General features: G+C 40.5%; 1 protein-coding gene across 8 annotated transcripts in view; it reads left to right on the top strand.

The window, feature by feature from the left end:
• The window catches only part of Arid4a (AT-rich interaction domain 4A), an 80,598-nt gene that overhangs the window by 40,328 nt on the left and 24,374 nt on the right, over positions 1-15,896 (top strand). For all 8 annotated transcript variants that reach the window (XM_076922065.1, XM_076922062.1, XM_076922060.1 and 5 more), the window contains exons 12-18: positions 2,666-2,738; positions 3,874-3,968; positions 4,126-4,223; positions 5,321-5,552; positions 9,347-9,600; positions 12,266-12,463; positions 15,315-15,399. In XM_076922065.1, the coding sequence (XP_076778180.1) occupies positions 2,666-2,738; positions 3,874-3,968; positions 4,126-4,223; positions 5,321-5,552; positions 9,347-9,600; positions 12,266-12,463; positions 15,315-15,399 (1,035 nt within the window). The remainder of the gene's footprint in view (positions 1-2,665; positions 2,739-3,873; positions 3,969-4,125; positions 4,224-5,320; positions 5,553-9,346; positions 9,601-12,265; positions 12,464-15,314; positions 15,400-15,896) is intronic.

Below are 15,896 nucleotides of genomic sequence, written 5' to 3'. Positions count from 1 at the left end.
TGTTCAAGGACTGCCAGTCACACAGAAAGGCTTTCTTTAATATCACAAAGGCAGCCCCTCCCGAGCAGAACTGGTCATGCCACCTCCCATTCCCACACTGTACACTTACTATATTATGTGGTACTGGCCTCTTGTGTCTGTCCACACCACTCAGCAGAATCAAAGCAGCAAAACCAGAAGGTGCCATGTGTTCTCATTTCCATCGACAGTGCTCTTGCACAGCTCCTGAGTGATGATCTAACTATTGATAAATACTTGAACTTAATTTGAAGACATAATGCCTCATGTCAGAAAGCTCAGAGCCTGGTAGCATCAACAACTACGTATAGTACTACGTAGAATATGGCTAGCGGCGTCCACTCACGTAGATGAGTGTTCTACATCCTTAAGATCCTCTCTCTTGCTCTGCCGGTTTTACTGAGTACATAGTTACTCTTGGTTACCTAAAGGGAAGAAGTCTCCGAGTTCAGAGAATCCTCGACCTTTCTTCTTCTGCCCTTTCCCACATTTAAGTTCTTGAGGTGCTAGAGGTGTGAGAAGGCCTGGACAGGGACGGCAAACAGCAACATCTCTGCACCCCAGATGGGAGGCACTTTCTAGTGCATGTAACACAGCTAGTAAAATTACAGTGAGGACGCCCCTTTCCAGCTGAAGAATTTTAGCTTTTGCAAAAGCCATCAGGTAAATTTAAAATCTTGTTTACAGCTTATTTATTTTTGGTGGGAATTTTCTTTCAAGAAAGTAGGTATATGTAAATTGAATTTCTTACTAATTTTGTTTTTATATCCTAGAACTGTACCTGAACTTAAAATTTTGTGGCATAGTTTCTCATAGAGCCTAGAATACTCTTTTTTTTTTTAGAATACTCTTTATTACCCACTAACTTAATGCTCACAAATTATCAGCTTTTAACCTGTAAAGGTATACTCTCAACCTTGAAGAATTTAGCATTGCTTGATACAACTTTATTTGTGCCACATTAGCAGTTACTAGGTTAATTTTTCTTTTCTTTTCTTTATTTTTGGTTTTATTGAGCTAGAGCATCACTGTGTAGCTCTAGCTGTTGCACCACTTGCCATGTAGTATAGGTTGGCCTTGAACTCACAGAGATCTGCCTGCCTCCTAGTTTTTATCATATATTTTAATTTACTATATGTTCACTGATTCTGGCTATACTATTAACTATTAAACTTCTTAAGGGGTAACATAATCTTAAAGTGCCTGTTGCCTTCTAGGCCCTGAATAATCAATATTTATTGCCTGAATATTGCTTTTCGTCTGAACTTGGTTCTTAAAAGGCAAAAGTTTGAATTATTCTCTTAGAACCATAGGGAAGGTATCTTCTAAAGACATGATCCTTTACATAGAAGAAACGTTTGTGTTTTATTAATTTTTTCATAGTACTGCTGTCTGTGACTCAGTGTGATGTATGTCTTCAGTCTCAGCATGTAACCAGTGACAGCAGGATGGTCAGTAGTTCAAGGTCATCCTCACCTACAGAGTTGAGGTTAGCCTGTCCTGCTTGTGACCCTGTCTCAAAAACAGAAACATTATAAATATTTATAGGTAACGTACCAACAGATACTGCATTTGTATAACATATATGTGTATGTTCATGTGTGGACTGGCATGCGTCTGACGAGTACAAGGATAACTTGTGGGAATCAATTCTCTTTTTCCGTCATGTGGGACCCAGGGATTGAACTCAGGCTGTTAAGCATATTGTTGGGGCCCTACCCACTCAACCATCCTGCCAGCCCAAGAATAATTTATTTGAATCCATCATAATATTATATGAAAACACTACTAAATTTATATAATTAGTATATAGGAACACTTAAATTGGTGGGTTTTAAAAATTTATTTTTTACAGAGGTGTGTGTTTGTGTGTATGTCACATGTGGGCTCGAACACATACACAACTAAGTAATTATGTGTCAACTTTCTTTGCTAATAAACAATTCTTTTTGTTTTACTTTGAAGCAAAGGTAAGAAGTATCCATCCTTTTGACATTGTGACATGGTATTGTCTATAAATGCTTCAAAGGGTTACAGTACCAAATACAGACCAAGGAATGCAGTAGAGAAAAGCAGGCTAGCAGGAGAAATCTGGAGCAAAGTAAAATTTATATGATTTACTTAAGTGATTTAAAATTATTTTTAAAAATGTCTCATTCAAACAAACAAACAAAAAACCTTTTGCCCCTGACTTTATACCCTCTGCATATATTCATTCAGTGATACTGTTTTAGATAAAAAATATTTTTGTCATTATTGTGCTTTTCTTCCAATATATTTGTATGGGCCATATGACATTTTTGTTTTTCCCCAAATAAAGTCAAAAGTAAAAACAGTCCTCTTGCTCCATTCTGGAATCTGTTTCTCTTGACTCTTGTTAGTCTTTGGTGGGACTCGAGGCAGGGTCATAGTGGGAGGCAGGCTGAGGGTAGAGACTGGCCTGCAGCTGCAGCAGGTCTGTGTTAGCAGATGTGAATTAAGGGCTGGGATGAACTCAATGCTGAAGCACTTTCTTAGCATTTGGGAAGCCTAGAATTTGAGTCTCAGAACAGCAAGAAAGCCAAAGCATTAAAATGTGACTACCAGGGGTTCACACTAACAATGATAACACCGTTTCTCTTTCTATTTACTGTGCTTGCCTTTACAGCCTGAGGAAGAACTTGATCCTGAAGAGAGGGACAGCTTCCTCCAACAGCTTTATAAGTTTATGGAAGACAGAGGTAAGCTGTTCTTAATGCTTCATGCTTGAGGTCTGTGCATTGTTTGTGCTGCATAAGGAGTGCCTTGTATTCCAGTGAAAGCCTAGGAATGAGGAATTCCTGATGGCACTTAGATGAATAAAAACAAGCCATTTCAAATAGAATACATAGGAAATAGTTATTTATATAATCACATTGGGTGTACCTTGTATTTATAAAAAGATTAAAATAGTCAGAAATAAAAAGTAAGCAATCAGGCTGGAGAGATGGCTCAGAGGTTAAGAGCACTGGCTGCTCTTCAAGAGGTCTTGAGTTCAATTCCCAGCAATCCAAAACCATCTATAACGTGAAACCCGTTGCCCTCTTCTGGTGTGTAGGCATATATGAATGTAGAACACTATATACTAGATAAGTAAAAAGAAAAAAAAATTTTTAAAGTGACCAATTATAACATTACTCTGCGTAGTATTTTATCTTTTTGTTTTATGTGAGTACACTGTCGCTGTCTTCAGACACACTAGAAGAGGGCATCAGATCCTATTACAGATGGTTGCGAAGCCCCCACATGGTTGCTGGGAATTGAACTCAGAACTTCAGATACATAGTAATTTATTACAATGGTAAAGTGCTCGTGGAGACTTAACTCACCTGATCCCTGATCTCCTTGAACTGAAGACAACAGACATCAGCCTCTTTCTGAGTGGGTTAGGATTTCTAGTAGAGGCAGAAGAAAGAGAACCATTATAAGTCATCACACTCTGGCAGGTTTTAGTCCTAGAAAGTCTTAAGGGTAATTTGGCTCTAGATATTCTGTGGCTTTGAAAAATCTTGCACAGAACTGCAGCAAGGATGGAGCTGCAGCCTTCCTGCTTCATTTGTTCATGCTGCAGTGGGGGCCACAACCAGCAGTCTCGATTTTTAATTTAATTTTAGCTGTTTCTTTGGAATAGGCGCAACTCCTTAAATTCAGAGAGCCCACAGAACTGCATACAGAACACAGAGAAGAAAGACTGTGTGTCTTGTGTGGTTTAAGGACCTTTAAATATATACCTTCAGTGAATGAATTTTGTTGAATTAGTAGTCAGTATCTTTACTTTCAAATTAGTATTTTTCATTTGACTAAACACTTTACTTTTTCCTTCTGACATTAAAAAAGGTACTCCAATCAACAAACCACCTGTTTTGGGCTATAAAGATCTCAATCTCTTCAAACTCTTTAGACTGGTCTATCATCAGGGGGGATGTGACAATGTAAGTATAAAATTGCTTTAGAAATATGTGTTTGTGTGTTGAGAAGTCTGGTTGCTTGATGCTGCACTGACACACACATTTTCTTAAAGAACACAGAGTGCTAGTGTGACAGTTACGTCCTTTGACAATTGTTAACAAAAATCTTCCTTATTCCCAGATCGACAGTGGTGCTGTGTGGAAGCAAATTTATATGGACCTTGGCATTCCGATTTTGAATTCAGCTGCTTCCTACAATGTAAAAACTGCTTATAGAAAGTAAGTAGCCCAGCTTCATTAGAGAATAAATATTAGCAAACAAAGCTGTTTGGGCAACAGGGTGCATTGTGTGACACACCTGGCATAACACAGCTTCCATAGCAATATTTTTTTGTTTGTTTGGTTGGTTTTTGGTTTTGCTTTTGTTCTTTTCGTGGAGCAGTTGCAAAGGCAGAGGGTAGACGTGGAGGGGTGGGGAGATGAGTGGCATTGGGGTGTATGATGTGCAGTTCACAAAGAATCAGTAAAAAAATTAAGCCGGTGGTAATGGCATAGACTTTTAATCCCAGCACTCAGGGAAGCAGAGGCAGGAGGATCTCTGAGTTTAAGGCCAACCTGGTCTACCAGAGTGAGTTACAGGATAGCCAAGGCTACATTAAGAAACACTGTTTTGAACAGCCCCACCCCCTACCCCCAAATAATCATTTACATGGAAAAGCCTTTTTTTAATGCATTCACACTGCAAACACGGGCCAATGTTAAATGTTAAGTTTATACCGGCAGGCATACGGGACTGAGAGACACCCTGAGTTGTAGCCTGCTCTGCTCCACTTCCCATGCCCTGCTGATCTCCTCCTTAAAGTCCGAGATGCACGAGTGCACATCACCTGCAGATCCAGCTCACCCTCTGCAGTTTTGGTTATATGCATGTTCGAGAGCAACGACTCAGCCTTCCTAAGCCTCTGACCTTTGAATACAGTTCTTAGGCTGTGGTGAGGTCTCCCCCCACACACACACCATGAAATTATTTTTCTTGCTACTTCATAACTAATTCTCTGCTGTTATGAATCCTAATGTAAATATCTAATATGCAGGACCCTTGATGTGCGACCGCTGTGAAAAGGTTTGGCCCCCGGAGGGGTTGCTGCCCACAGCTTGAGAACTGCTGTTCTAGAGCAGCATGCTGTGGGGAGGCTCAGTCTCTGGGTCTCAGGATAATATTTTAGTTGATGATATTTTTGTTTGATTGTATCAAAAGCATTTACTAACATACAAAGAACCCTTTTGAAATGGCTCTGATTTTACTACATATTTACCTAATATTCGTATTAAATGCAACGATTAAGATTTCTTAAAATGAAACATTGTATGTTTAGATATCTCTATGGTTTTGAGGAGTACTGCCGTTCTGCAAATATTCAGTTCAGAACTATTCACCACCATGAACCAAAAGTAAAAGAGGAAAAAAAAGATTTCGAAGAATCAATGGACGAGGCACTAAAAGTGGTACCGGAAATGCCTTTAATGGACGTGAAGAGTGAGCCCGAGGAGAATACGGACTCAAACAGCGAAAGCGACAGAGAAGACACAGAGCTAAAGTCACCAAGAGTGAGTTCGTACAGTTTTATCTGCTTCAAACATTAGTTTAAAATTTTATTGTGGACATTTTAATATATGCGCAAAATATTTGTGTAGAAAACCTGGTTTATGTTCCAGTATTTAGTAATGTTGCAGCAAGGTTGTTATAGTGGTCTGTCTCTACAGACAGTGCATATCACTCCTTCTTACCTACTTCCTCTCCCGGCATGATAGCTCACGCCTGTAATCACAGCACTCAGGATCGCAAGGCAAGAGGCCTGTTGTGAGTTCAACCTGGGTGTGCAGCGTGGTCCAGGCCAGCCTGAACCACAGCCTGAAACCCTGTCCTAAAAAACCAAACCAGACAGGCAAAAACAGCATGCACACATGCACAACACGCACTCGTCCCCTTTCTGTTACCGTCTGTTCAAGTCTCTGTGGTCTGCTCAGTCCCATGTACTCTTCAAGTATCTTGCTCAAATGTCTCCTCAGTGAAGCCTGCACTGGTTGTGCTGGTTGCCGTGGTTACAGTTGCTTCCTATCTCCTTTCTCACTCCTCTTATCTGGGATGTACTTGCTCAGTCTGAATTGATTTGATCTCTGTACTAAAGTTGCATCCCATGAAGGCAAGGATGCACGTGTTAATTTTGCTCATTGATGAGATCCCTGGCTTCTAGAATAAAGAAGCATCGCACACAGAAAGTGCCCAGTAAGTAGTAGTCGAAGGAATTACTGCCAGGTATCCTGTGCTCCCAAGTTGCTGTGCTTCCTATAAATCTGTGTGCATATTGTACAGCTTTATTTGTGCATATTGATTTTATTTTCCCATCTACCTTACCCCGCCCTTTGTGTTCCTCTCCATTGGTTAAAGTTTTATGAAGGATTGCCATTCACTGTTCTGATCTCTGTCAGGTGACTGCTGCATACCATGATTTATCATTCTATAAGATGCCACACTATCAAGGAATTTCCATTCTTTTTTTTACTTTTTATTTTTGAGACATGGTCTCTCTATTACATATCTCTGGTTGTCCTAGATAATGCTGGCCTCAAAGTCATACATTTGTTTGCTTCTGCATTCTCAGTGTGGGGATTAAAGGCATGTACTACCATGCCTGGCTCTCCTAATGTATTTGTTGAAGCCATGTTTAATGGAAGGAAAAGGTGAAGTTACTTTTTCTTGTAGTTGTTCAGAAATCCTGTTGGTTTTTTTTTTTTTTCCTCTTTTTTAAAAAAAAAAAAAGATTTTTTTAAAAGATTTATTTATTTATATGAGTATACCATAGCTGTCTTTAGACATACCAGAAGAGGGCATCGGATCCCATTACAGGTGGTTGTGAGCCACCATGTGGTTGCTGAGATTTGAACTCAGGACCTCTGGAAGAGCAGTCATTTAAAAAAAAAAAAAAAATCAGTCAGTGCCACCTCTCCGAAGCCTAGAATTGTTTATTTTTATTTCCTGTGCACCAGTGACTGCCTACATGAGCATCTGTGTGTCAAGTGCATATCTGAAGCCTACAGAGGCCAGCAGAGAGCACCAATCTGGAGCTGGATTTATAGATGGTTTTAAGCTATCTTATGGGTACTGAAAACTGAATTCAGGTCTTTTACAAAAGCATCAAGTACTCTTAACTGCTGAGACACTGAAGCATCTCTCCAGCCCCCAGAAATCCTGTTTTTAAACTGGCTGTTCTGTCATCTAATAAGTGAAATCTTTTCTAACGTTTTGTTATTTTGTTTATTTTAGTTTTAGACAGGGACTCTTATAGCCCAGGCTAGACTCAATTCCACTATATAGCTATGGATAACTTTGAACTTTTGACCCTCCAGTCTCCCTCTTCCAAGTGTTGGAATTATAAGGGTGAACTCTGCCATGCCTCATTGACCTCTGTGTGTGTGTGTGTGTGTGTGTGTGTGTGTGTGTGTGTGTGTGTGTGTGCACATCTCTGCAAATGGGAGGATATCAGGTGTCTTGCTCTCTCTTACTGCCTTAGTCCTTTGAAACCTGGTCTCTCACTACCTGGAGGTAGGCTGTGGCCAGAAGTTCCCAGTGGCCCTGCTCTTTCCCCTGCCCTCCCCCTAATTCCAACACTAACCATGGGTGTGTGTGGTCAGCACTCTATCCCAGCACTGGCCATGGGTGCATGTGGTCAGCACTCTTAGATCCAAGCCACCTCCCGGCTCCATTTGTTTTCTTTTAAATCCTTTTCAAGTGGAGAAGGGAGTCCTCTGCCATCATATTACACTGAGGTGAGGGAAGTTTAGAATATCCTGCAAAGGTTCACTAGCTTCACAGCTGGTATGCAGGATGCTTGGTCAAGGTTTCCGGTGAAAAGACTCGTGCCTCCTGTAACCAGTGAGTGATCTTGGTACTTACTCAACGAAGTCTCACTTTATTATTTAGTTAGTTAGTTAGTTGTTAGTTAGTTAGTTCATTAGTTAGTTAATTTGTTTTTATGTGTGTGTTTGTTTCACCTGTGTGGGTACCCTCAAAGTCCAGAAGAGGATGTTAGATCTCCTGGATCTGGACTCAGAAGCAGTTTTGAACCACTTGATAAGCCATGCTGGGAACCAAACTTGGGCATTGTAGAAGAGCATCCATTGCTCTCAACCACTGAGGTATCTCTTCAGCCCAAAAGCTCACTTTTTAGATCATTAGATCCTTCAAGCGGAATCACATAAATATACTGATATTTGATTTTTTAAAAAATATTTTATTTGCAGTGGTGGCGCACGCCTTTAATCCCAGCACTTGGGAGGCAGAGGCAGGTGGATTTCTGAGTTCGAGGCCAGCCTGGTCTACAGAGTGAGTGCCAGGATAGCCAGGGCTACACAGAGAAACCCTGTCTCAAAAAAACAAAACCAAAAAAAAAAATTAATATATATAAACACACTGTAGCTTCAGACACACCAGAAGAGGGCATCGGATCCTATTACAGATGGTTGTGAGCCACCATGTGGTTGTTGGGAATTGAACTCAGGACCTCTGGAAGAGCATTCAGTGCTCTTAACCACTGAGTCAAACTCTCCAGCTCCTGATATTTGATTTTTATTGTAATAAAATATATTGATATTTAAGTTTTATTTTAATACATGATATGACTGGAGATTACAGTACTTTCAAAGAGGCCATAAATTAAGGAGTAGAGTTTTAAGGATTATTATTAGTAATTTAAACATTTTTAAAATATTTACTATGTGTATGTGTGTTGTGCATATGTGAAGGTCAGAGAACAATCTGTGGGAGTCACTTCCTCCTTTCATGAGCATGTGAGTCCAGGTCATGAACTCACCAGGCTTGGTGGCAAGTACGTACCTTCTCTCTGAACCATCTTGCCAGTCTAACATTAGTACAAAATTCTATCCCTGGCATATAAATGGTTCATTTAAACTCTTTCGTCACAGTTAACAGATACAGGGTTAGGGAGGAGGCCCTGGAGGAGGACACTTGCTAAGCATGTGTGACGCTCCAGCACTGCAAACCAAATGGAATAAAGCAATGTTGTGAGTGCTAGATGCCGAAGCCAAGGCTTTGTATGTGTTCCTTTCCCAGTGAACTGTGCTTTAGGCACAAGGGGAAGAGAGTTTCCTTGTGTATCATGTCCAGGGACTATGGTGGTATTGGACATAATTAAGAGATTAATATTGATTATTCTTTTTCTTGCAAATGAAAGGGAATAGTCCTATGAGTTAATTAGTGTTCAGATTCTGATCTCAAGCCAGGAAGCAGGACATTGCTGCTGTCGAGACGTCAGAGAAAGTCGTAAAGGTGTCTTTCTCTCTTGTAGTATTGCCTCTTTTAAAGTTTTTGCCTCCTCTACTAGGGGAGAAGGAAAATTGTTCGGGATGCAAATTGTATTAAAAAAGAAATAGAGGAGGAGAAAATCGAAGACAAATTCATCAGAGACGATATAGAAAATAAGGATGCTGATGATGACGACTACGACCCCGCAGAGAAGAAGGAAGACGAGCTGCTGCTCGGGAGGAAGAGCACACCAAAGCACAAAGAGAAGAAAATTAAAAAGCAAGAGGATTCTGAGAGAGATTCAGATGAAGAGGAAGAGAAAAGCCAAGAGAGGTACATTGTCTTTTTATGTCTGTTCTCCAGAGGCACCTGTCTGGGCCCAGCCCCACTTTGTTCCTGTTTAGAGATTCAGGTGTGAGGGGATGTCTTCTTATTGGGACTTCGTTCCTCTTGTCTAATGAAGGTGAGACACATTGTGAAGATGATGTGTATCGCCTTTCGGGATTGGAGAATGCACTGGTCGCTCCACTTTAATAGCACTTGTGCCCTAAACAGTGGCCTCAGAAGGCTGCGCCACCCAGTCAAAAGTGACAAAGGTCCTGCAGTTGACAGCAGGGAAGGGAGCTGGAGAAAATGGAGGAAGTGGACAAGAGGAAACAGCGACAGCAAAAATGCCATTTTAAAAAAGGTACAATGTGGGGAAGCTAACAAACACATGGGTGCACAGGACGAGAGACGCTTCTGTGTGTCAGCTTGTTTTGAGACACTTTTCTTTTTCAAGTTATTGTATTAGAGAATGTGGCATGCACCCCTGATTTTAGTTTGGAAAATACATTCTTGCCCCACATCTCATCAATAAAATCCAGCTTTTTAATGTCCATTCTATTTGCTGTTGAGTGACAACTGTATTTTTTTTCCATGTATTAGATTTGCATGGATTGAAGTGACTTAAAAATAGCCCCAATCAGGCAGTTGTGCTAGATCAAGGTAATGTCTCACCATACTTTGTAGTGGGCCATTCTGCACATGTGATCAAATGAATTGACTAATTTGTAGGTGTTACTAAAAATCAAGTTTTAAAACAACAGCATAAAAGTCTTACTTGAAAGTAGAAGCTTTTCTTCCATTATTTTTTAATGATTTTTATCACAGAATGATAAATTTTCTAGGAGTTTGAGGTCTTTATGCTACATTTGGAGAAGTGGCCTGCTGTGTTCAGGCAAGAGCTGACACTGTAAATAATCCATTGGGAGAATTAGAGGTAGAGAAATAGACACTGGTGAGCAGCAGAGGCATCTGACTCTTGGCAGGGACACCAGAGTGAGCAGTTGTCTGTACAATAGGCTGGTTTAAAAAGTTCCATCACAAAGTATAATGCAGACCTTAAAAAGCAGCAGCAGACACCTGGCTGCTGGGAATGGTGAGCAGAGCTTACTTTTTTTTTTTTTTTTTTTTTTTTTTTTTTTTTTTTTTGGTTTTTCAAGACACGGTTTCTCTGTGTAGCCCTGGCTGTCCTGGAACTCACTCTGTAGACCAGGCTGGCCTCGAACTCAGAAATCCACCTGCCTCTGCCTCCCAAGTGCTGGGATTAAAGGCGTGTGCCACCACCGCTCAGCCAGAGTTTACATTTTAAACAGTACATTAGGAAAGGCCAGCTACTTAAAAAGTTCTAATTATGATAATGAGTGTAAGTAAGTGCAGCTAAAATTCTTCATCCTTTAAACATAAATGGAACAAATATTTTAGATCTAAGAATTCCGTCTTCCATGCAAAGGATAATATTCTGTTTTATTAATTAACAGTTGAGTGTACAAACAACAGCCAGCACATAGTCCCAGTCTGTTATCAGGGCTCATGGAGATTTCTGTTCGAAGTAGGCTTTCTCTAGTATTTACAGTGATTTCTTCATGACACTTACAAGAAGTGTTTCTGGAGAGCAAATATTCCTGAAGCAAATTCGCTGTGAAAGCTTCAGCCGTGTACCAGGGGCCACTGAAAGATGCCTGTGTGTACTGTAGAACTTCCCAGCTCCTTAAGACCACGTCTGAAGCTTTGAAATTCACAGAACACCTCAGTCGCCATTGAGGCAGCGATACACTTTACGGATACAGTTTAATATATTGCTTTTCATATGAAAAGTCTTCATGTTTGATTACTGAAACAAAAGTTGCTGGGAGAGGAGTCGGAAATAGAAACCAACACAGATATAGAAAGCTCTGCTCTATCATCCTATAATTTCAACGGTAGCCTCTTTAAAGCAGAATCCAGGCTAAGGGAGGCAGCCTTTCTTCATTATGTTACCCACCAACAGCGTCTTGCTAATAACTGTTGTAAAGTGAGAAGACAGTAGTGCTAAAGTAGATTTAAGATAATTAGTTGCAAGAATTTACAAAACAGCTTTAGAAAATTCTCACAGGTAAGATGGCATTTGAATGAATCCCAATGACCATTCTAGGGCATATGAGTTTTTTTTTTTTTTGTTTTTTTTTGTTTTTTTTTTTTTTAAGTGATTTATTTAATGACTGTGCATCATCATTAACTGTGATTGTTAATTGGCCTTTAAGAAGGGATGGGTTTGCCCATGGTGGCGCACGCCTTTAATCCCAGCACTTGGGAGGCAGAGGCAGGTGGATTTCTGAGTTCAAGGCCAGCCTGGTCTACAGAGTGAGTTCCAGGACAGCCAGGACTACACAGAGAAACCCTGTCTCAAAAAAGCAAAAAAAATAAATAAATAAATAAATAAATAAAATAAAAGAAGAAGAAGAAGAAGGCTGGGTTTACCTTTGTGCAGTATACCTTACACCTTTACATAATAAACTCCTTAGCAAATAGGCCATGAAATCTTCTCCTTCTCCTCCTTCTCCTTTTCCTCCTCCACTGACATGTCACCAAGGTAAACTCGGGTTGTAAAGACGAGACATGCTGGATCTCTTCTCAGTTCTTGTTTTGCCCTCCATTAAACTATCAGTAGCATTATCAATGTTGTAATTCACCGCAGGGAAGAAACTGAAAGCAGGTGTGACTCGGAAGGGGAGGAAGATGAAGACAACACAGAGCCCTGCCTGACAGGAACCAAAGTGAAGGTCAAGTACGGACGAGGGAAAACTCAGAAAATTTATGAAGCCAGCATCAAGAGTACCGAGATGGATGATGGGGAAGTTTTATACCTGGTCCATTATTATGGATGGAATGTCAGGTAGGCAGTAAAGCTCTTCTTTTAGGGGGGTACAAAAGGGCAGTGTTGTTTGGAGCCCTTGTGTGTTTTACAAGGCCCAACTCCATTCTAAATATTTGAGGACTTTGACTTTTACACTGCTTTATAAACTACCAGTGCCTCCCAACAGAGACCAGCAGGATCTGGCCTTGGAACAACTGAGTCTATTACTCTTTTATAGGGAGGCAGACCACAAGAGGGGAAGGAAGCCATGGGCCCCACCTTAGGAACTAGGAATGTACTGGACTCTGAGAACCTCGCAGCGCTGTTAAGGAACCAGGACAACTCTAGGCTGTACATGCCTCTGTTTTGTTTGTTTTGCTGTTTTTTTTGTTTTTGTTTTTTTTTTTTTTTTTTTTTTTTTTTTTTTTCAGAAGTCAAGCCAGTGTCAAGCACTGCAAAAGTTTTGAGTTGGCTAAGTAGTTAAAATCTGTGTTGGGTAGGACCTGGATTTGAGCTTCTGTTATGTGGTAGGTTTAAGAAAGTCTTTGTTCTGTGCTGACACAGTCAGGAAGCTGATGTAATTCTATGATTGGCTTTCTTAATAAATCTTACCTAGAAGGGGAGACAGCTAGATCAAAGTTAATCCTATAATTGGTAAAGAAGCAGAAGTGACTCATTAGTCAAGGGAAGAAGGATATTTTGCCATTTTTGTGGCTTGGACAGTGTTCCCTGTTTTTTCTGTGTTCAGACATTATTAGGGAGTTGTCTTCTTTCTGTTTTGATCTCCCACGAGCATGGACCATACTTGTCTGTTAAATTGGTTATGTTCCAGGCAAGGACAACTCAGTCTGGCCTTGAGTGTCAGACCAGCTTTAAGAGCAACACTGAGGCTTAGTGTTCTAAGTTCTGCTTTTCTCTTAAGCCTTTTGAAGGCGTGTGCGTGAAGATGCGGGCTGCTCTGGGTTGATGTGGAAGTGGAACTGCACTGCCACACGCCTTCTCCGCATTCTAGATGTGTGCTCAGTTCCCTCTTCTCCAGATTGGGAGATTTGAGTTCTTTATAAATGAGTTGTAGAATTATAATACCCATGTTACCTAAGATGCAAAGCGCATAGAACAATGCCCAGCACATAGTGGGTGTTCTGTGTTAGCTGTTACCACCACTGTAGAGGGTCTTAACTGTGCATAGAAAAGTGCCCAGCACATAGTGGGTACTCTTTGTTAGCTGTTTGCACTATGTTAAGAGGGGCTTAACTAAACGGAGTCTATAACCTGATACATTTGGGAGAGGGACTACTTCCCAACTCTGGTGGCTGTAGCATGTCATGTCCATTTTCCCCCTCAGATTCAAGTTTGTTTGCAACCATCGACTCTGCTGTGTGTATCCCTGCAGTGTTTCTAGAATTTCTCTTCCTGTCACCCTTCTCAGGTTCTTAGAGGCTTTCCTTTAGGACTCTACCCAGCAGTCCTTGGTCATATGCTAGTACAATTCTGGCTTTCAAAGAACCCTTATAATTTCTAGATAATTTAGTCTGATTTCTTAAATTGGGACATGTGTGTGAGGGGAGCCCTAGAGTGGCTGTTAACACCTGCCAGACCAGGCCAGGGAGGACCATGCTGAGCTCCTCCAGATAGGCCTGCTCTTTGTTCGGTCTGATGTGTCCTGGGAAATTCAGGAGTAAGATGTTTTCTTCTTTTTAAGCACTAAATTAAGTATATATTTTTCTTAATGCACTTAGCAGATTGTATTTAATTATATAGTATATATTTTTTATATCTAACATGTAAGCAAGGTCTTATTCTATCTATTCTCTGCATATTTTATAGTGCCTGGTATATTAGTAGGCCCTCAGTAAATGTGAACAAAAAGAATTAAGACATATTGAGATATAGATAGATAGATATAGATATGTATAATTATTATTAGCCATCTTTGTTCCAAAGGGTTTAGCTATTGGGTAATCTGTGAGAAAATGATTTTTCAGCTGTAGTATAAGCATCAGGGTATCAGGGCAGCTATAAACTGTACATACTTGAGCCATGTGCTTTGCACTTCTCCATGGTAACTAGTTTACAGTGTTATTGAATACTATGAAGATCTGTGCACTTGTATAATGCAAGAAGGTATTTAGTTTTGGATTGTTTAATCTATTTGTCTCTTAACTAGTAATGGGAAGAATTAGGTTGAAGTTCAAGTGGTAACAATGTTTTGCAGAAAGGTACAAGAGAAATGAGTCTTCAGCTTGAGCTAAAGAAAACACATGTAGATAAAGAAAATTAATACAAATATCTCTAAACTTCAGTCTTAATGGAGACATATTTCAAATTAAAGTTTTATTAGGAATAATAGATGCTAGAATTCTGGAGAAGACAAGAAAAGGGGACTTGATAAATGGTTGGAGCAGATTATTTGCAAATTGACATCTTTGTATTATCAGTAGGATGAATTCTAAAATAAAATCTGCTTATAAGTTCTGATAGTGATAACTGAAAACAAAGCACTTCAAATAGTTTAGAATCAGGAGTTTACCCACCAGGTCCTCGCCCTGAACCTCTAAGAAGCTCTTTTCTACTCTTTGTTGTGTTTTGAGGGTTGGGGTTCTTTTTTTCAAGCTGAGGTTTCTCTGTGTAGCCTGGTCTACCCTGGAATTCTCTATAGACCACATTGGTCTCGAACTCACAGAGATCTGCCTGGTTCTGCTCCCCAGCACTGGGATCAAGGCCGTGCACCACCATTGTCCGAAGAGACTTGTTATCTATCTCGCTGCTATAGCTTGGGGGGGGGGGAGGGAGGGGGTGGGGAGAGAGAGAATGAGAATGAGAATGTGTGTGTATATGAATGTATTTCACATAGGGTATTAGCTGAAAAAGCTGAACTTTTTTCTTTAAGATACGATGAATGGGTAAAAGCTGACAGGATAATCTGGCCCTTGGACAAAGGTGGACCAAAGAAAAAACAAAAGAAGAAAGTTAAGGTATGTCCATACACTCAACACTTGTAGGTGTGGGAATTACTCATGTTGTATCTTTTCTGTTAGATTCTGTTTTTTAGTAGTTTTACCTTCATGGCAAAAAATAAGAAGGTACAGGAATTTCCTTTGTGTTTTTTGCCAAGTGGGTATGGTGTTACGCACTGTCAGCCACTTACTGTCACAAGAGGGGCCCAGTTATTATGGTAGTAAACACCCACAGTTTACACTGGGGTAGTGTGTACATCAGAGGTGTAAGACTTCGCTGGGTCTCTGTGCCTTTAGTAGGTTTGGGCAGATGTGTAATGCCATTATCCATCCTTAGAGCCACACAGAGGACCTCATCACTCTGGAAATCCACTGTTCTCCTCTTCCCTCCACCTCCACAGTGTCAACCCTGACTGCTGGCCCACTGTACACTTGCCCACGCCTTCTATCCGGTTCCTGCTGTAGAGGTCTGCCTAGTGTTTGTCTGTTTCTGATGCCTTTCATTCCCTCTGCAG

The sequence above is a fragment of the Arvicanthis niloticus genome, chromosome 23, assembly GCF_011762505.2.
Source record: "Arvicanthis niloticus isolate mArvNil1 chromosome 23, mArvNil1.pat.X, whole genome shotgun sequence".
Classification (NCBI taxonomy): Eukaryota; Metazoa; Chordata; class Mammalia; order Rodentia; family Muridae; genus Arvicanthis; species Arvicanthis niloticus.
This window is presented reverse-complemented; position numbering and strand designations above follow the sequence as displayed.